This window comes from Camellia sinensis, chromosome 2, assembly GCF_055761805.1.
Source record: "Camellia sinensis isolate YWXY chromosome 2, ASM5576180v1, whole genome shotgun sequence".
Classification (NCBI taxonomy): domain Eukaryota; kingdom Viridiplantae; phylum Streptophyta; class Magnoliopsida; order Ericales; family Theaceae; genus Camellia; species Camellia sinensis.
The window spans coordinates 146,385,351-146,407,830 of NC_138962.1; the positions used below are offsets into that span (position 1 = coordinate 146,385,351).

Consider the following 22,480-nt stretch of genomic DNA (forward strand, 5'->3'; position numbering starts at 1 on the left):
TGGTGTTTTTGTAAGATGACATTTTTGTAATGGTAACAATGATTAATATTTTCTTATTATAATGGAATGGCAACAATGGTATTGTAATGACATTGTAATGACATTTTATTATTAGAATGGAATGGTAACAATGGTCGTTGATTTTGTAAATGATATTTTCTTATTACAATGGAATGGTAACAATGGTCGATAACATTCAATCCACATTGCAAAACATAACACATCAACATCAAAAACACATCCATTAATTTCTTCAATAATTCTAACATTGTCAAATGCATACATGTGTCATGCGACATCAACAACATCAAAAGTCTCTCAAGTAGCTACATTATCATGAATAATGTCCTTGAAATGTTGAATGCGACGCACATATGCATCATCCCAGTTGACAGCGCAAGGGTGACGGTATTTTCTCCAATTAGTGGCAATAGGAGGAACTGGATGGCCTGGCTGCAACAAAACCTGCACCAAATATCAATTGACTTAGTGGTCATACCTCATAACTTCTTGTACATGCACAAACCCAATTGATAAGTTTCTGTTATACCTGGACGAAATGATTTCCGTTGACAAACCCAATGGCAATCTCACGTCTATCAAGTTGAGGTACTGGCACTGTTCTAAGAGGTAAAAAGGTGAGACATTGCTGTAAAGACAAGTGGTATAACACAAGATTGTAGCACGATGCAACAAGATGCCCCATGTCTGGCATAGTCATCCAATGTGAGTATCCAGGACTGTCTTCAAAGTACAACAATATGCTTGTCAATTCTTCAAACCTTTCATAGGACCCATAAAGTGTAATGTATTCCTCTTTGTGTGTGTGCAGCTCACCCAATAGATCACGCCTAACCTGAGCCCAATCATCTTCTGTATGACCAATTGAAGCAGCTATAGCCCTGAAACCACAATTCCCATCTGCAGCTACATCCTTCACAAACTTAATGTATGGTTTCAACCCAGCAGGGAAAACATCAACATATGCACCAAGTTTCACTGCTCTAGTAATGTATGACTTCCCTTTCGGATTCACCTTCTCCTTTCCCTTAACAGGTCGCTTCTTCTTGGTTTGCAGAGTAGAAGCTAATGTAGTGATTTGAGTGTTCCTAGGTGAGAAGGAATCATGTCCAAATTGCACTAACTCAAATGCACACGGGTCACGAAGGGTAGAAACATTGATCTTCTTATGATCCTGAGGACGTGTTTTTGGCTTCACCTCCGGCTCAACAAGAAAAGTGCTTCCCGGATATACAATCTCTTTCAACTTCTTCAAAAGCTCCAACCGCATGGTTCTATCACTTTCATTAAACTTGTTAACAAACAACTCTACTTCTGCATGACAAGTCACCTTCGTTTTCTCTTCTTTCTTGCATATGGAGATATGAAGTTGCCTCCACTGTGAGTGTATGGTAGCAAGTGGTATAGGACGATCTTGTCTGATATAGTCAGCAATCTCATGGGCGCAAGGTAAACCATGAGTGTGGCGAAGGACGCATCCACAAGCTTCAACATCAATACCAATGGAATTGGCTCTCTTACTCTCTACAAGCAAATACTCCAATGCAGAGATAGACACATTACCCCGTAGCTCCCTGAATTGAGAAGGTTTAAATTGATGTTGCGCAACAGTTAGACTTTTCTCAAATGAAGCCTTGATATCAGTGTGTTGCAACTCAAGCAGACTGTGTATTTTCTCAAATGATGCCTGAAATGAGACTTGACATGAACCCAATTGTCTTTTAAGTTTTGCATGTGCACTCTCAGCCCTGTTCAATTCAATGTAAGTCAAGTTAAAATCAAGTACATGGCACTTATTAATAACATATTGAAGAAAAGTAATCTTACCGGTTCGTTGTAACATTGCCACAATGCATACACGTGTCTGTCCATGCCGCCACAAATTTGTCCTTGTAAGGAACCAACCAAGTATCCATGACGTATTTAACTGCATCAGGATAACTACTGAATTCCTTAAGTAATGATTTAAGATGCTCATCGTATTGAATTTCAGAAGATGAATACACTACAGAGTTCCACTCATGGTTGAACTTCTCCCATTTCTGCTGTGTCTCAAACATTTTCTTGCATTTGGTCAACACATTCTTACTGATATGCCAACGACATAATAAATGTCTGGCACTCGGGAATATCTTCTGTATGGCATTCATCAAGGCTAGCTCTCTGTCAGTAACAATAACTGTTGGCACAACAAACCCATCCATGACATTACGCAATGTAGCTAACACCCACACATAGTTATCGACCCTCTCATACTGTAAGTATGCGAAACCTACAGAGAATGTCATTTCAGTTGATGTCACTCCCACAATTTCAAGAAGAGGAAGCCGATATCTGTTGGTTTTATATGTGCAATCGATAATTAATATACATGGGAAAGACCAAAATAAGTCCAAACTGGTAGGATGTGCCCAAAACAAGTCTGTCACAGTCATCGTGGACTCTTCAGACCGATGGCGCTCAATGTAATTATACTTGGCCAATTCACCCAATAAGTGTTGCATCTGTGATCTTCCAACTCTCTGTACCACCCTGTTTCGATGGCGTACATTGTAAATGGTTTTAAGTGTGCTTACATTGAGGGCATCTCGCTGTTTCAAGGTTACTAGGATTTCTTTTGGCCGAACCATGCTCTTTGACATATCCATTAACAATGCTTTCTCATCCTTTGATAGCCTCCTCGCATATGAATGTCCCTCGAGGTGCTCCGCAGGTGGATGATTATGCAATCCGCATACTACGGTCAATGTCCATTCATCATGTGTGGTAAACCTGTGAGCCCTCATATCAAAAGGACAACCACACTTCTTCGTACCGGTTATTCTTGATGTATTGTTGCCATAATGTTTTAACTTCTTTGTTGCTCTATATTGGCCACTCCTCTCACAAGCAAGATACATCCTGGGTCTTTTTTTCCCTCCACCATAGTCTGATATTTTGATTATAATGACCAAACCATTTCTCTTTCCAACTTCACGTACCGAGTTGAGCAATTCATCCTCACTTTTGAATACCTACAAAGTTAAATAAATATTATCAAACATTTACATTTGGTGAGCAATTCGAAACATAATCGTTATAATTTCGGAGAGTGAACCTGTTCAGTTGTGAATTGAGTGGTGTAATCTAACACAAAATCCGCGCAAACCTGACTTCCTTGAGTTGACACATATTCCTGCATGTTTTGTATAACATTACAAATTTTTAATGGCATTATAAAGATTAATTTGCAATTTGAAACTGTAAATTTGGTATGTAGTTTGCAAATTTGGAATATAAAATGGGGAAAAAAAAAATTTACTTCATTCGGAAGTAGTTGTCCGAATTTATTTTCAAATTTCGGAAGTTGAATGTTGTAAAAGTTAACTTTGTTCAGACAACAACTTCTGAATTTAAATACCTTGTTCGGACAACAACTTCCGAAATTTATTACTTTGTTCGGACAACAACTTCCGAAAATAAATAATTATTTCGACAGTAGATTTCCGAACCAAATAACACAATTCGGCCCTGGTTATCCGAACGACGCTGGAAAAAAAAAAATTAAACTCACATTTCCTTCGCTCTGTTTCACATGAACACTTATTTGTTGATTTTCAGAAGGCAAATCCTCCATAACAATGATGTTTTCCCTACGAATGACGAAGGTTGATAAATGAGTGCATTGAGAAGCTGCAGTGCATGTGCAATACGGAAATGCCAAAGCCCTTTGGTTTCACTTCTAGCTCAATGAACTTGGAAGAAGCTATGAATGACTCTGCTTTCACTTCTAGCTCAATGAAGCTACAAACACGATGCAACAGATGTGAACTCTAGAGGGAGGTGTGCATTGAGATGTTTTGAATTAACAATGGTGTCTAAAATAGTAATTTCACTTAGGGATATAATTGTAATAAAATTAAATATCATTAAGTGTGTGCAAAGAGGGTATTTGGTGTGTGTAGATAGAAGCTCCCCCAGGAGGGTCACGTGTCCCCCCTTAATTTTTAGAAATTACACTTTTACCCCTATTTGAAAAATAATTAATTTTTAAAATTCAAAGTATGTCATAATTTTTTATATCTCACCTTCAAATTTTTTTTTTTTTTGGTGGATAGTCTTTGAAAAACCAACATGGTTAATCTATTAGTTAAAATTCTTACATTTTCATTATAAGGTTAGTGGTTCAAATATCTCAATTTGATTATTAATTGTATTTTCCATATTATTTATTTATGATTTCTTTCTTATTTTTGAAAATATTTATCTATATTAGTTATATGGTGTATTGATTTTCATTATGATTATAATTCATTAGTTTCATTATAACATGATTCATTAATTAAAAATAAAATACAAATTTTTGTAATTTGTCACTCTAAATATTTAATTTTGCTAAAATATTTTCTTTAAATTATATATTATTTCTCTCTTTTCTCTTGTATCTTTCTCTTCCCCTCTCTTTTTTCTTTGGGTGTATTTTGGTGTAATTTTATCATTCTCATTTTTAATAATAATATGTGATCATATTTTAAATTATAATTATCATCATGTTCACAAAACTAAAATAACAAATCATATTAATAATAAATAAACAATCAAAAATCAAAAACATAAAACAAATAAATTAATTTGGGCATAACTTTAAAATTTTAAATATAAAACTATCTTCATTTTTAGTTATTTTACCCTCAATTACGGATTAAAATTATTTGTATTGCGACTATGATGTTAACTCGATGTTCCTCCTATGTCGAAATTCTATAGTGACTCTCTCTCTCTCTCTCTCTCTCTCTCTCTCTCTCTCTCTCGCTTTGTCTTCATAGCCGTCGGGTACAGGAGCATCACCGCCATCGCACCAACGTCAATCCACCATTGGAGCATCACCCCAGGTATCTCTCTCTCTCTCTCTCTCTCTCTCTCTCTCTCTCTCTCTCTCTCTCTGTTTTCTTCCATTCGCATGCCTTCACACAAACCCAGCCCCAAATTGACCCACCTACCGCCATTGAGTTTAATACAGATTCCTCTTCCACCATGAACAACCACCATCAGCCCCCTTTTCCCTTTTATCCCTGCTCTTCTCTCTCTCTCTCTATATATATAATTGTTATATAAATTTGGCTATGGTGAGAGTATGCGATGAAATTCCAAAATGGGTTTTGAATTAGAGAAATCATGATAGTCTGTTGGATGACCTGGGTTTGGACTGGTTGTCTTTTGATAGTCTGTAGAGGACTAGTTGATCGACATCCTTTGTTGTTGGAGGCACTGATTTGGCCTTCTCAGCAAATTCTTCAAACTCGTCCTGTCAATTGCCATATATATATATATATATAGTATTTAATAATTTGTGAAATATGCAATGTTTATTAGGGTTGATATCTTTCCAGATACAAGAGGAACAGAGCACAAAATTTTGTCACAATATAGGGATCGCACACACTAAAGATTTCCAAAACATTTAAAATTTTCAAGTTATACATAGTACAAATGCTACAACAAGAAGCTTTCCAGCAAAAGAAATATAACATAGTAGGCAAGGATGTACAATCTAACTAAAAGAAACAGAACCAAAAACTCCCACCAAAATAATGTTATACTGTTGTGACATCCTTTCCCCAATCATTAAAAAGTGCCCGAGACTTTTGGGTTTTCTTTGAGCTTCTATTAGTTGTTAGAAAAAGAGTAAGAGACATGGACGTAGAGTCTTGCTTTGAATTTGACTTATTGTGCATGTGTTTGATTTTTGTAATGGTTGTGATTGAGGTGTTCTAGGACTAATTTTGTAGAAATAATTTAAAACGAAAAATTTGTGTGTACTAAACATGTAAGGACTCTGATTTGGGCATATAGACTGAGAAGTTAACCATAAAAACCATCACATAATAGAGCATAGCAAGATGAGATGGCATGTTGCTTTGGATTTTCTTAATCGGTGCAGTAAGTGCATGACCATGGTTCAATCCCAAGTTACTGACAAGGGCTAGTTATACTTTAACTATGCCACCTCTAACCCCAATAAAGAAACAAATGCAGCAGATATAAATAAATGAGACGCACCCGCGTCTATCAACACATTAGCCAAAGTATTGCATATAACAAAAGTACCTCTCACAATTGAGGATCTCGGTAACTGCTCTGGCACGGTAATAGCATACACACGCCCCTGTGGCCCCTGATGAACTTGCTTCTCTCTCGGAGCATAGGCTTGGTGCACTGACTGAGCCGAAGCGGCTCCCTGGTTAACTCGTGAGGTCTGAACTGAGTGAGCCTGCTGGTGGCTCTGAGTCTGCCTCGACCTTGATGCGCCAGATGCGCCTCCCAACTGTGGGCAAGTCCTCTTCATGCGCCCCGGTTGATCACACTGAAAACAATTAAACCCTTGACCTCTATTCTGGGACTGAGATTGACCTTGAGATCGATTAGGTGGCGGTGGTGGTAACATCAACTACCATCTTTCCTTCTGTGGGCATGTAAAGGCTTTGTGACCCGGTTGGCCACACCTAAAACAAGAAAAGCCACTTTGTGTACTCTTTCTTGGGCTTGAACTAGGCAAATGAAAGGTAGACCTAGACTGTTGAGGTTGGGACAGGGATGAGGAGTTGCCTCTACTCCTCTTATTCTGCCTATAGTTCCCCTGTGGTTCTTGGCCCCTAGACCTCGAACCCTGAAGTCTCTCCTCCTCAGCCTGCACTGTAGTCTCTACATGTGCCGCCGCCTTCACAAGACGGGCATAGTTCCGAATCGTGTTTTTGGCAACTTTGTACAAGATCTTGGTTCTTAACTTTTTCTCAAACTCGATATAATGGCGTTCTTCTGTTGCCACCAACTCCGGTGCAAATCGGGACAGACTAGAAAAAGCTACCTCAAACTCAGCCACAGACATGTAATTTTGTTTGAGGTCCAGAAACTCTTGCCTCAATCTCTCCTTAGTAGTGGGAGGTAAGTACTTATCTTGGAAAGCAATCACAAATGCTTCCCATGTCAATTCCACACTACCCTTGGCGTATTTCCACCATTGACCTGCATCTCCTTTTAGGTAGTAACTTGCTAGGGTCACCCTTAGTTCACTGTCTTCAATGTGAAACATCTCAAATGTCTTCACTGTTTGTTTGAGCCACTCATCCGCTCTCTTGGGCTCAGGGCCACCAAGGAACTCATTCGGCTTGGCCGCAGAAATTCTCTAGTAAGGAAACTAGACTTTGCCTCAACGGTGTTCTCTTGGGCTTGGTTTTCAGCCCTCAACAAGTTTATAGCCCCGCTATTTCTCGGGCTAGGGTCCTCATTGCAGTTTTACCCGCTTGTTCCACTTGTTCGGCCACATTAGCTTGGCCTGACTCTTCTTCTTGAATCGGAATCCCATGGACCGGTACCTCATGCACACCCCGACAAGCCCTACCACGTCTCCTGCCTCTACCACCACGAGTTTGACCTCTTCCTGACATCCTATACAGGACAATAGAAATAATTTAGCACACTAACCCATACATGCCCATAATTTGCCTTACACGTTCAATCACAAAAAAAATTCTATATAATTCTCTACCATATAGACAATTTAATTTCACTCCACATAAGCACTTAGTCATGTAAACACATACGGATTATCCTTTTATGATAAAATTCGTCCCACGAAAAATCAAGAATTCTTGGTAGAACGAGTATTGATCAAGTACCCTTCTAAGAAGAACTCAAGGAATTTAACAAGAGCAAACAACATTCCAAAAGTCCAATCCCATACCCAAATAGCCACATAAGCATGTTATCACATAGTCACAAAATGTATAACATTTTCCTATCATGCAGCATGAACCCATGGTAGTAAAACAACCACTTCCCGCGAGCTCCAAGTATTCGAACCTGGTAGCTCTGATACCAAGTTGTAACGCCCCAATTTTTATACCCAAATAATAATACGATAACCATGGTTCTTTAAAGTAAAACTGAAAATAAATCCACACACTCGCATCACATGATACAAATAGTCTTTAGGCGATAATACATTCACTTCAAATCAAAATGACATAAACAAATAGATATCCCCAAGGGTTTACAAGTTTCCAAGGCTTAGGCTTGGTTACACAAAATGGTTATTGAAACTCACACAAATACAACCCTTGGCTTACAAACAGAGTTATAGCAAATGAGAGCCTTGTACTCTCAACACATATTTTCTCGCCTTAAGTTAGGTGGGATCACCACATCTTTTCCTGCACAAAAATCCCGTAGGGTGAGCATACAGCCAAGTAGGAAATCCTTAACAAAGTATATACATTTTATACAAGTCTCAAGAAATGAAATGCACATGTCATGCCAAGCCCCTTTTTAAAAGTAAATCACATTTTTATCTTTTGAAAACCATCATGCTCAATGATGTCATACAATTTCAATTGTTCAAAACTTAACAATTTATTTCAAGGGAGGTAAATACGACTCTGATAATCCCTAGGTCGGTGGCTGCAAGTAGACTATACAAGTACTACCAAATTGTCATTTTTACCGGTATTAACTGGAAGGCTTGACACTTATCCGCACAGGTTTTCGGTCTTTCATCCTGGACTCTCAGGGCAACTTATTCAATATCATCTACACCACCTATCAAGACTTACTAACATATTTACCCCAAAACCATTCCATGAAAACTTGTTTCTCAATATTCTTTTCTCAATACAAGTTTTCAAATCAACTTTCAAAGTTTAATGTAATCAAATAAATTGATATGCCAATTTCACAAGATGAATATAAATACTTTTATTCCGATGCATTGTCTAAGGAATAACACAATTCCTTCTTCTTAAGTATCCTCAACAATCAATCATTTCAAGACTATTTCAACGTTTTGAACAATAATTTCCAAAATGAACAACAATACTCATATTCCATGAAATTCATCATTTATATAAATATAAATAAGAAATTTTACAAACATCCATTTATTTTGACACACAAAATAAATATAATAATATCATTTATGGATTTTCAATTTCTTTTAAAAATCTCTAATTTCTAGGTTTTCTCACCAAAACTATACAACTCAAATCTTTTGAAAGAAAACTTTCCAAAATCATCTTTTCTTCAATCAACGAAGATCAAAACCCATAAGATTATTTTAAAAGAACAAGAGACAAACCCACTTTCAAAATTCCTCAACTTCTTGAATCAACAATCAATTTTCAAAGCATTGAAGGATGATTTCGAAAATCATCTAGATCTTTCAAAAAAATATATATAACTTTAAGAAAATCCCTACGTCAAGTATTGAAGAAGAATTGAGATGAAACCCCAAAATCAACGATGCCTAAACTCGATCTCCACCGCACATAACAAAGCCCTCGAGATGATAACCAATTTTGATGAAGAACTTAGGTCTAAATCCCAATGGATTTGGAGAAATCAAAGAGATAAGATGATTTCTAGAGAGAGAAGCTTCAGATCTGAAATTCTAGAGAGTTTTAGAGAGAGAGAGAACTAAAAAGTGATCTAAAATATTAGATTCACGAACTGATATAACATGGTCCGCTCGAGCGTGGAAAGCCCGCTCGAGCATTAGACACAACCTCCCGCTCGAGCGCGAAAGCCTCCGCTCGAGCGTCAAATACACTTTCCCAGTACTTTTGTCGACAGGTCAAACTTCTGGGACCAAACATTCTTTGCTCGAGTGCATAAACGGCCGCTCGAGTAGACAAGCAACTTCGAATGCATTTTGCATTTTTTCTTTGGGGGCGCTGCCCCTCGTCCCCGCCTGGGCACTGCCTGGGACCCGCCAAGGGGCTCTGCCCCCTGGACCCCCGCGAGCTAACCGGGCAGCTCAATCCCCGACCTACTCAGCGAAGTGGCAAAACTTGAAAGAATTAACTTCTGATACAACTCTGCAAGGCATAATTCGAGTTGGATTCGCATCCATAGGTTTGGAGACATTACTTGTTCCAAATACACCGTTACAACCCGATAACCAAAATAAGAGGAATACAGGGAAACTAAGATACGTAACACTATTCAAAACCATACCAGCCCGAGCCCGGAACACCACACAGAGATGGGTCAAAACCAGGATCATTCCCAAAACCGAATTGCATGGCCAATTATAATTAGAGAATTGGATTAATGAGATAAAAATGGATTCAAATATATAGAGAGTTACATTTGGCCCCTTTTTATGACCAATTATAATTAGTTAAGATTGAAGTTGGGCTTGCTTTTTTAGCCAAGCATTTTATTAAATTATCACACTAATAATCCAATTTATAGACTTTGTTCATTAACTTTTCAAAATGGACATTTATTTTGGGACATTCAAAAATGAAAAAGTGGACCAATTAATACATAAAAATCCACTTTAAAGGCATGATATATACCTGAGTTAATTAATGATACATGAATTGGAGATGATGCATGGGTTCTGAAGCCATGTATCCTATCATAATATTGGCAGCCACCAACACTGTAAAGACCCAAGATCACTTTTCTACAAGTTAACAAAATTAGTTAACTAATCGAGTGCACATCTAACATTTTGCAAAAGTATCAATTCACCAATCAATTGGATGGATTGGCCAATACTAATCAATTGTTCAATAAAAATAATAAACAATCATGCTATCATGCCTCCTAATGTTCTAAAACCAAGGAAAAAAATCTTATTACTATGCAATCACTGACCCCTAAAGTTTAAGCAATGTGAAAACTTTAATATGGTAATCCAGTGTCAAAACTCATTTTCTAATGTCAACAAAATATACAAAAATAAAGGTTTAAACAAGAAAATTAGGTAAAAAAATATCACTTCAAGAACTCCAAAAAAATCGAAGGGATATAATAATGTTCTTAAGGTTACCTTGTGCTCAATAACAGTACCACTAGCAGTGGTCGAAGTCGGGAAGGGCATAGGTGAGCTGCAGTGGGAGAGAGGGTAAGAGAGAGGAAAAGTGGATCTGAGAGGAGGTCTGGTGCGAGAGGTGAGAGAGATCAGGGATGGGAGAAGGAAAAAGCATAAGAGAAAGGACAACAGTAGGCAGGAATTTGTCCAGCAAGTACTCTATAATTCTAAAAAATTAAAATTAAAATAAAATACCAAACAATGCACATAACAAATTATTAGCTGCAGCAAACAATATGAATGAAAAAGATGATGTCATGACCACCATTATAATTTCTCACATGTAACAGCTTTGAGAGAGCTTTCCATTTGGCTCAAATTTTCTTTTCAGTAGAGCATATACTGAAAAAACTTGAGAGCAATGACAAAATCATCTTTTTCTACCAAAAAATAATATACAACGCTATTTTACTAATAGTTAGCAGGCAACAAACGAATAATTGGACTTGAATACAATGCTAGTGGGGTTGCATGATCTAGTTAAATCTCTTGGCACAAATGTAACTAAAATAAAATCAAAAGTAGAGAAAAAAAAAAACAAAACAAAACAAAAAACAAAAGTTATAGTCAAACTCCTTTTTTTAAAATCAAAAAACCAATACCATAAAAGATGTTATGACAAAACTTAATTATTGGTTCGTAAAAACAAAATAAAAAATGCAACTATAATTAACTTATGAATTTACCTTTTATAGCTATAACTCATTCATCAACCTCAAAGTGCTCACACCACACCTGTAAATCAAAAATCACAAAATGGCAAACAATTCTAATCATAGGAACCATAAAAAAATAAAGAAAGAAAGATGAAGAAGGATGATGTTATTAGCCAAAATTACATTGATCAGTCCAAACACTTGCAAGAATTTGTTCATTTGGAATTAAACTACTCCACCTAAATTAAGCTATAAACCTTCCCCAAACTATGAACTTTTAAATCAATGAATTGTAAGCCCACTTCTTGTAATGATATTTGGAGGATTCAATCTGAAGCATCATACCAAACCAAAACAAAAAAGAATAATAATAATAATAAATAAAACAAAAAACCTGAAACCAGATTTGAACTACTACCCCTTTACCCTTAAACATTAATCAAAAGGTTTTAAGATGATTAATGTATGTTTTGGTGGACTAATTGCATACATTTTTTTCTATTGTGAGGTGCCTTGTTAGTCCTTTTCCTCATGTTCAGATAATATACAAAACCAATCCTACATAAGAAATTACATACATTATAGCAGTGCAAGCCAATAAATTGATTAAATAGACTACTACAACACAAGAACCAAATTCTTAGTTCAGACTAGGTATTTTCTTCCAATAATTCATGTGTACATCCAACATAAATATATTATGTGTTTAACTGAATTTGCAATTGATCAAAGAAACATAAATACGAAGTACCAACACAAAATACTCCTCGAATTACCAAATCTGGAAATTAACATATACCTAGAACGATGGCAAGAAGCAAGAGAGGATGTAGAGGGACAACGGTGGCGACGGAGGGGGTACAGCTGTATTCAGACAGTGCCAACGGTGGTGTGGTGCGGTAGTGATTACAGAGCGGGAGAGAAAGAGACAAAGAATAAGATCTAGAGAGAGAAAGAGAAATCAACTTACCTTGTGAGAATGAAATAGTCCAAGTTCATGAATCGGCGGTGTCGACTTTGGATTTCAGGCATTACAATGGTGGAATGGGACCAACAAAATTGTCCATGAGGGAGGAGGAATCAAATCATATAATATAGTTGTGTGAGAGAGAGGGAGAGAAAGAGACATGAGAAACCTAGGAGGGATTAGGGCAAAATTTTGAGGGTTCTAAATTTTGAGAGGGAATTTTAAATTAAGGTAAAATTTTGTGAAAAATTTTGTTTTTAATTTTTTGTTTTTGTTTTTGTAGATGTGAAAAATATTTTATGCTTGTTAAATTAATATTTTTTAATTATTATTTATTATTTATTGTTTATAATTTTTATTTTATTAGAGTTTTATGGCTTAGTGTGAGAAGAAAAAAAAGTACAAAATTTAGATAATTTAAAAGTATAAATTTTATTAAAAAAAATTAAAATTACACCAAATATAAAACTATAAAAAATTATTTATTTTTTTATTTTATGTATTTATAGGTTTTTTTTATAAATATTTTACTTTTTAATTATATCTAGATTAACTAAATTTAAAAATTAAAATTGTTAATTAAGATATTAATAAAATTCACTTAAAACAAAAAAAAATGTATTGAAAATTCAAAAATAACTTTTGTAATTCTAAATCAAACATAGTATTAGTTTTTCAAATTTTAAAAAAAAAAGAATATATATTATTTTTTTTATTGTCATAAATAAATTATTGAATATCCATAACAATTGTCCATCACTATACAAACTTTGTCTCATGACAATACAACACCATGCAAACTCTGTCTCATGATTGTCTATCACCATTGTTGTGGCAATAAGATTTTAGATCTACACTCATTTAGATCCATCACAAGCCTTTATTTTTTTTCTACCTTGTTCTTTATGTCTCTTTGTCTCTATTTTGTCAATAGAAAAAATAAAATTTGTGGCGGCAATTGTCAAAGGGTTCAAAACATACTTTTCTCTCATTGAACTCGTGATTCTTCTGCAATTCCACGTCATTATAGGCATCGCTTTCGCTATACGAAAATGTCCCACACCCTTTGTATTATTTGACATTCCTAAAGCTAGCATAAAGTCTCACTTTACCTCTACTCCTCTGAAACTATCACGAAGTATTACTTTACTACCTAAACTATAAAATGATGCCATTAAACCCTTCAATAAATATACTAATTTATTCATTATTCCATCTTTGGCATTTAATTTTATAAGTTCTACTCATTTATTAGAAATTTCACTTTGCTAATAGTTAACTTACACCTAAACATTAAGGCTGAATTTCACTATTTGAAGAGAATGAAATTTCACTAGTTGAAGATAATGAAATAATTATTACTATCAAGTTTTAATTAAACAATATTAAAATTTTGGTAATTACACACATTATAGAATTAATTAGACAACAAATTAATTAAAAAAATTAAATTATCGTTAGCTAATTAAAAATATAGTGACAATCACTTGTTGCTCCAACGAAATCACTGGTGACATCTCTCTTTAACTCATAAGTCTTCCATTTACTTGCTAGTTCGTCTTTGTCTTTAATTTTATAATTTTTGCTTCTTTAGTAGAAATTTCACTTTTTTAATAATTTCACCTAAATATTAAGGTTAATTTCACTATTTAGAGAGAATGAAATTTCACTAGTTGAAATGATGGTATTTTTTATGATAATGATGGCAATGATAATGAAGGTGGCGGTAATAGCAATGGTAGCTTCATAATGGTGGTAGTGGTGGTGGTGGTAGGGTGGTAGTGGTGGTGACAGTAACAGTGACAGTGATGATGGTTACAACAATATTAGAGATGATTGTAGCGATTGTGAGGTTATAATGGTGTATGTTAATGTATGTATATAAATATTTATAAATTCAATTAGCATTAAATAATTATATAATTTTATGTGAGAAATTCGTCATAATTTAAATGGCTTTTATCTTACAAACTCAATTATAATTGGATTCAAATGGATTGAATAAAGGGTATCGCCTCTTATACCAACACCACTGAATTATGAAAATGACTTTTAAATAATATATACTTCGCAAAAAAATATAAAAATTCTCATTCAGAATTATCTTGAGATGTTGAAGCATAGGTATGTCAACAAACATGCCATACCTATACCGGGTAGTTACTGAATTATGAAATTTTTTTCCCACTCAATTTTAAAATTACTATTAGTTAACCAAGTTGATTGAAATTAATTAGGATAATAAACTGGTTACAATTGCGCGCGTACACACACATAGTACGCAAGAAATTTTCACCTCAATAAGTTTCGACTAAGGTACGACACGGTTTGGATATATACTAGATATGTTTGGGTAAACCAAAAATTAAGAAGAAAAAATTTGAAAACATTTTTGTGTACCTGGTACTTATGCAGAAATAACATACTTTGGTAAGTATCCGGTATGAGTAGTTTGGCAAGTATAGCCATTCGGGAGTGGATTATGTTGGGTGAAGTCTGCAAGTTTAAATTGCATTTGGGTGAGTCTGAAGGGAGCGCAACATTGTTTACCTTGAGTGCTCAACCTACCTTGATTAGTAGAGTTGTAGAGGCACAACGAAGGGACCGGGAAGTAGAGTTAATTCGTGATAGAATCACCATTGGGAAGGAAGAGAAGGGTTTGAACATTCACTCGGATTAGAGTGTACGTTACCTAGATCACTTGTTTGTGCCCAAATCTTGTAGGGAGGAAGTGCTTCGGGAGTTCCATCACTCACGCCTGGCGGTATATCTAGGAGGCACCAAAATGTATCGAGACCTTAGCGGTCAGTTTTGGTGGAGGGGTATGAAGCAGGATGTCACATCCTTCGTGTCAAAGTGCCTTATTTGTCAGCAAATCAAGGCCGAGCACTAGAGACCAGCGAGTTTGTTACAACCCTTACCCATAGCCGAGTAGAAATGGGAACACGTGACCATGGATTTCGTAGTTGGGCTTCTTAGAACGCAGCAGGGCAATGATGCCATTTGGGTAATTGTTGATAAGTTGACTAAGTCCACACATTTCGTCCCAATGCGTACTAGCGACTCAGTTGAACACTTGGCAGAATTGTATGTTAGAGAGATAGTTCAGCTTCATGGGGTTCCAGTAACCATCGTGTCGGATAGAGATCCACGTGTCACCGCCCGGTTGTGGCAGAGCCTTCAAGAGGCATTAGGAACCAAACTGACTTTTAGCACCGCTTATCACCCTCAAACCGATGGGCAGTCGGAGCGCACCATTCAAATTTTGGAGGATATGCTTAGAGCTTGCGTCCTAGATTTCAAAGGGTCTTGGGAGAGGCACTTACCGTTGATTGAATTTTCCTACAACAATAGTTATCAGGCTAGCATTGAGATGGCACCGTTTGAGGCCTTGTATGGCCGACCTTGTAGGTCACCAGTTTATTGGGCCGAAGTAGAGGATGCACCGTTGTTGGGTCTGGAGATTGTTAGGGAGACAACTAAGAAAGTTGCTCTCATTCAGAAGAGGTTAGCTACGGCCCAAAGCCGACGAAGAATTATGCCAATGGGGTTAGCTACGGCCCAAAGCCAACAGAAGAATTAAGAGGAGGCAACCCTTATCTTTCGAAGTGGGTGATCATGTGTTTCTTAAGATCTCACCTCGATGGGGTTTAATGAGGTTTGGCAAGAGTGAGAAGTTGTCTCCGAGGTTCATTGGGCCTTTCGAGATATTGGAGAGGATTGGGGAAGTGGCATATCGGATAGCCTTACCACCACAATTTTCAGGAGTCCACAACGTATTCCATGTGTCCATGCTTAGGAAGTACGAACCCGACCCTTCTCATGTGCTAGATTGGGTTGATTTGGAGGTAGATAAGGACGCCTCTTACAAGGAGCGACCGGTTCAAATCCTAGACACCCGAGAACAAGTGCTACGAGGCAAAACCATACCGTTAGTGAAGGTGTTGTGGAGACACCATGGGATTGAGGAAGTGACTTGGGAACAGGAAACGGAGGTCCGCTCCAAGTATCCGGATTTATTTAAGCATGCTTAGCGGTTTATTTTAAATTGTAATGTTTCCTAGTGGTAAAAGGAAAAAGTGTTAAATTGTTGATTATGTGTTGTTGTGTATATATTGTTAAACTAAACATAGAGATGGTGAAAGAAAGATATTTTGTCACAGACGTTTTGTTTCATATGTCTAGTGTAAGCAATTGTTGTTTTGATGAAATGATGATGAGAAGAATGGTAAACATTGGTTGAATATAGAGGTTGCAAGTTGTTAATGTTATTAAAATATTCATAGTTGTTAGAACACTACTGTTTCATGAATGTATTCAAATTTCGGGGACGAAATTTCCTATGGTGGGGAGGTTATAGCGACTGGGTCCTTTCTCCTCCCTTCTCCTCTTTTCTTCTCTTTTTTTCCCCTCGTCGCTCCGTTCTTCTTTTATTTTCGTTGGGTTTGAAATGTTCGGAAATAGTCCTTTAAATAAAGTTTTTGCTTTTGTTTTGCTTGGTATTGAATTTCACTTGTTCCGAAGAGCGTAAGGATAGATCCGGAGTGCCCGGGGGTCGAACCAAAAACTTTGCTGGACTGGTTGGCTTGCCTCACGTACGGGGGCCTAGGGTCGCACATGCGGAAGAGGGGCCGCACGTGCGGGAGGAAGGGGCCGCACGTGCGGATATCAGGGGAAGGCTGGGTGTGTACACTGCAAAATATGCACGTGCGTGAGTGAGGTACGGGATGTGCTGCACGTGCGGGAGTGATAGCCGCACGTGCGGGAGGGCACGCTCCGCATGTGCAGAGAAGGGCGCCGCATGTGCAGTCGGCCTAAGTCCGAATTTCTGCATTTTTGTATCTTTAAGGCCGAGTTGTATATCATTTTTAGGGTTTCACTCTCTCACTCTAAAGGCCATTTTGCTCTCCTTTCTCTCTAGAAAATCCCCTTATACACCAAAAACTCCTTGATTTTGCAAGCCCCTTGGATCTGGATTCATCATCATCATCATCTCTTTCTCTCAAGCTTTGGAGATCAAGCTTGAACTCCTCTTGGTGTTGTGAAAAGTTGAAGAATCTTCCATAGAAGCTAGGGTTTCATTCTCTCTCTTCATCAAAACATTGAGGTAGGGAAATTTCCTTGAGTTATATATACATTTATGTTAGTTTTGGTTGATTTTAAAGCTCCATTAATGATATTGAAAGTTTAGTCTTGTCTCATAAATGCTAGAGTTTCAAGATGGGTTTTGATCTCTCTCTTCCTAAACTATCTTCTAGAGGATTTTACTCACATAATAGGAGGATGTCATCTTGAGAGAAAACCCTCTCAAAAGAAAGGAGAAGGTTTGCCTTGGTTTTTGACATAAAACCCTAGAAAATTTTTGGGGATTTTTGATAAATATGAATATGTTTATGAGTATCTTGTGTTTTGTATTAAGAAAGTGAATTTTTATCATATGTTTAGCAAGAATGGCAAAATTATTTGATACATGAGGAATGAGGTGTCATTTCAACATTATTTTTAAACCTTTGAATGTGTATTGTTATGAAATAACAAATAATTGTGCATGATGGGAAAGTGTTGTTACTATGAGTTGATAACATGTAAGTTATCTTGTGAAAGAGCATTGAAGAGAAGAAATGAGAAATGTTGTGTGGCATGGAGAAATCGTGATGTTGCATATTCATTTAATTTAATTTAATTTTATGCATTGTAAACTTGGATTGAAGATGTTTATTCCATAAATGAGAAAGGCTTGTAATGAGAACAACGGTAATGTGTACGGGGTCAATACGTGGTAAGTCCAGATAGGGGGTGCAGTTGAACTTGATAAGTTGACCTGAGTATCCTTGGTGAAAGACCAGAAAACCGCGCGGATAAGTGTCGAGCCTTTCGGTTAATACTGGTAAAAATGAATGTTTGGTAATACTCGTAGAGTCTACTTGTAGACACTAGCCTAGGGATTACCAGTATCGTATTTACTACCCCGTTGATTAATAGAATTGGAAGTTTGAAATTGATGAGACCGGACAATGTTAATGACGAGCATAGTGATTTCTTTTAAGAAAGGCATAATATGAGATCATTTTGAAAAGGGCATTACATCGCATTTCACACTTGCATTTAATATTGGACGCCTTACATAAGTGTATATACTTTGTTAGGAATTTCTCTACTAGGTTTTATGCTCACCCCTATGGGATTTTGGTGCAGGTAAAGATATGGTGACCCTACCGAACTGAGGGCGTGATATGGTGACCCTACCGAACTGAGGGCGTGGGTATTTTTGTGAAGAGTAAATAGCTCTTTTATTTTTGTTGCAAATTTTGTAAAGTCAAAGGCTAAATGTGTATGTGTGCAAGAGACCATTTTGTGTAACCGGACTATTGCCTTGAAAGATGTATACCCTTAAGGACATTTTATTATTTTGAGACTAGATACTTCATAGGCTATAGATTTAGGTATTCTTTTATCGTTGAATATATATGCACATGTAAAATTTTTGTATAAACTCATTTATTAAGTAGGTGAAGATGGATGAATTATTGTGACTGATGAATGATTGTTAATTAATGTGGATAGTTTATGTTGAATTATTTCGGGCGTTACAGTTAAGGCGAAATTCTATAGTGACTCTCTCTCTCTCTCTCTTACGCTATCTCTCTCGCTTTGTCTTCATGACCGTCGGGTACAGGAGCATCACCGCCATCGCACCAACGTCAATCCACCATTGGAGCATTACCCCAGGTATCTCTGTCTCTCTGTCTCTCTCTCTCTCTGTTTTCTTCCATTCGCATACCTTCACACAAACCCAGCCCCAAATTGACCCGCCTACCGCCATTGAGTTTAATACAGATTCCTCTTCCACCATGAACAACCACCATCAGCCCCATTTTCCCTTTTATCCCTGCTCCTCTCTCTCTCTCTCTATATATATATATATATAATTGTTATATAAATTTGGCTATGGTGAGAGTATGCGATGAAATTCCAAAATGGGTTTTGAATTAGAGAAATCATGATAGTCTGTTGGATGACCTGGGTTTGGACTGGTTGTCTTTTGATAGTCTGTAGAGGACTAGTTGATCGACATCCTTTGTTGTTGGAGGCACTGATTCGGCCTTCTTAGCAAATTCTTCAAACTCATCCTGTCAATTGCCATATGTATATAGTATTTAATAATTTGTGAAATATGCAATGTTAATTAGGGTTGATATCTTTCCAGATACAAGAGGAACAGAGCACAAAATTTTGTCACAATATAGGGATCGCACACAGTAAAGATTTCCAAAACATTTAAAAGTTTCAAGTTATACATAGTACAAATGCTACAACAAGAAGCTTTCCAGCAAAAGAAATATAACATAGTAGGCAAGGATGTACAATCTAACTAAAAGAAACAGAACCAAAAACTCCCACCAAAATAATGTTATACTGTTGTGACATCCTTTCCCCAATCATTAAAAAGTGCCCGAGACTTTTGGGTTTTCTTTGAGCTTCTATTAGTTGTTAGAAAAAGAGTAAGAGACATGGACGTAGAGTCTTGCTTTGAATTTGACTTATTGTGCATGTGTTTGATTTTTGTGAAAATGAGACTTTGGCGATTATTTTTTTAGTGTCAGTTTCTTAAATAATTTGAAAAGTAAGTCAATTCTTTAAATTTTTTTTTTTAGAATTTTATAAAAAAAAAAAAAAAAATCTCTTTAAAGTTGATGTGTCTGTCATATGTGGGGTTGAGAAAAATGCTAAAAAAAAGTCCCACCCACTCATGGACAAGAGAATACAGGCTGATTTCCTGACTATGATATTTTCAAAACTTTATTTCCATTTTAGGGTGGTTTTTTATGTTTATTAACAATGTCATTTTTCAGAAAACGACTTTTAAAAAGCTGTGTTTCGCAATTAACATAATAATAAAATTTGAACATAGGAAACAGGCTTTGGAAAAGTAGGTTTTAATTAAGTTTTAATTAATTCTAAATTAATTAAAAATAAAAATAGTTTTGGTAAAATCATTTTTACACTAAATTTTTTTTAATTTATATTTTTAACATAAATATTTTTAATACAAAAATGATTTAAAAAAAGCACTTTATAAAACGGATTTAGAAAAACCGTTTTCACAATTTTTTTTTTTTTTTTTCCATGTGGGAAGGTTGTTGGACTTGGGAACCAAAAGAGGAGAAAAAGAGAGAGAGCAGCAATTCCAATGCATTCAAAGATTGCTTTCTTTAGAAAATACAACACAGACAAAACATAATCTATATAATACTCCTACATATCTCATCAAGATTCCACGCTCAATTACTTATTATATAAAACATATATTGTGGAGTTTAGGAAGTTGTTATTTTAGTAAGTTGTTTTAGTTGTTAGCTATTTTAATAGATTAAAATTTTTGTGTTTGGAAAAATAATTAGATTTTTTTATAATTAGATGTGATGTTTGTATTTTCAAATTAAAGGCTATTTTAATTTATATTTTCAACATAAATATTTTTTGACCAAAAATATCTTTAATACAAAAACAGTTTTAGAAAAGCTGTTTTATAATCAAATACGTCACTCAAAATTACTCAAAACTTAATTCAAAAATTAATTTCAAAACTCAAATCAAAACTTAAAACCAAACTCTTTTCAAAATTTTATTTTTAAAAAATATTATTTATTTTATTGTTTAAAATTATATTTAGAATTATGATTTGAGTGTGGAGTCGTGTTTTGAATCATGAGTTTTGAATTGAGTTTTGAAAAGAGAAAATTTGTTTGGTTATGAATTTTAAAAAGAGTTTTGAGTTGTATTTTGAGTTTTGAGTTGTCTTTTAAAATTTTTTAGATTTATTTTTTTATAAAATTTTAAAAAATTTCTTAATTTTATTTTTTTAGGATAAATATGTTTTATTTTAAATATTTATTTATTTATTTATTTATTATAATGTGCACTATATTTCATACATTTTTGTTTTGTATTTTTTAAAATATTAAAAAATAGAAAAAATTTATTTTTTATTTTAACTATATAATTTTTATTTTAAATATTTTTTATTTTTTATTTGAAACATCTTATTTTATTTTATAAAAATATTTTTAAATAATTTATTTTTTTTGTTATGTGTTTGGTTATGATTTAAGTGCAAAATTTTAAAAGTACTGTGGAGTTTTGAGTTATGTGTTTAATTATAAGTTTTGAAAATAATTTTTATGTGTTTAGTTACGATTTGAGACTCTTTTCAAAACTAAAAACTTTTTTCAAAATTTAAAATTCAAAAACTCCTTTCAAAACTCTTTTTAAAAAAAAATTCAAAACTCATAACCAAATAAATTTTCTATTTTTAAAATTCAACTCATAATTTCATACTCAAATCACAAATTCAAACTCAAATCATAATTTCAAAACTAAACCAAACACAATTCAAAAGTTTTGAATTTATGTAGACCCAAAAAATGACAGAAAGTTTTTGTAAAATTTCAAATCCGAAATTCTTATAATTTGGTCAAATGTTCTGATTTTACAGAGACCTTCCTAAGCTTATCACACTTGCTATTTGGTCAAATATTTTGATTTTACAGAGACCTCCCTAAGGTTATCACACTTTTTAGCTTAATTTAGGTTAAAATTTATAAAAAGATAAAATAGGTTAAAATAGTTAATTAAGATAAAATATCACATCAAATCCATAATTATTTCATTTTTCTCTCACAAACATCACATCTAATTATAAAAAAATCCAATTACGTTTCCAGACACAAAAATTTAGTCTACTAAAATACCCAAAAACTAAAACAGCACTAAAATAACTACTTTCCAAACCCTCACAATATATGTTTTATATAATAACTAACTAGCATATCACCCGTACTATGCACAGGATGAAATAATAGATTATTTAATAAAAACATGATAATTATATTTAATTTTTTTTATATTTTGTAAAATTAAAGTTAACTGGAAGCTAGCCAATCGAGATTTTCTTAATTGTTTAAAATTAAGAAAATCAAA

General features: G+C 35.0%; 1 protein-coding gene and 1 long non-coding RNA gene across 2 annotated transcripts; one reads left to right on the forward strand and one right to left on the reverse strand.

Annotated features, from left to right (window-relative positions):
• Window positions 1–768: 768 nt before the first annotated feature.
• Window positions 769–3,202, reverse strand: LOC114297170 (PKS-NRPS hybrid synthetase cheA). The gene is made up of 4 exons (XM_082913091.1): window positions 3,170–3,202; window positions 1,849–3,035; window positions 857–1,769; window positions 769–774 (listed from the first exon to the last, which is right to left on the reverse strand). The coding sequence occupies exons 1-4, from the start codon at window positions 3,200–3,202 to the stop codon at window positions 769–771; spliced, it is 2,139 nt and encodes a 712-aa protein (XP_082769217.1).
• Window positions 3,203–4,733: 1,531 nt separating this feature from the next.
• Window positions 4,734–19,036, forward strand: LOC145819698 (uncharacterized). The gene is made up of 2 exons (XR_014360465.1): window positions 4,734–4,892; window positions 18,695–19,036. It is a non-coding gene; the product is annotated as an uncharacterized LOC145819698 (long non-coding RNA).
• The last annotated feature ends 3,444 nt before the right edge of the window (window positions 19,037–22,480 follow it).

What these genes read in the sequence shown, in the direction of transcription:
- LOC114297170 (XM_082913091.1), bottom strand. Translation starts at nt 3,202, where the DNA reads ATGCAGGAATATGTGTCAACTCAAGGAAGTCAG. An exon ending in TGTCAACTCAAGGAAGTCAG is followed by an intron (nt 3,036 to 3,169) that starts GTTTGCGCGGAT and finishes TTAACTTTGTAG; the next exon opens with GTATTCAAAAGTGAGGATGA. An exon ending in GGCAATGTTACAACGAACCG is followed by an intron (nt 1,770 to 1,848) that starts GTAAGATTACTT and finishes TGAATTGAACAG; the next exon opens with GGCTGAGAGTGCACATGCAA.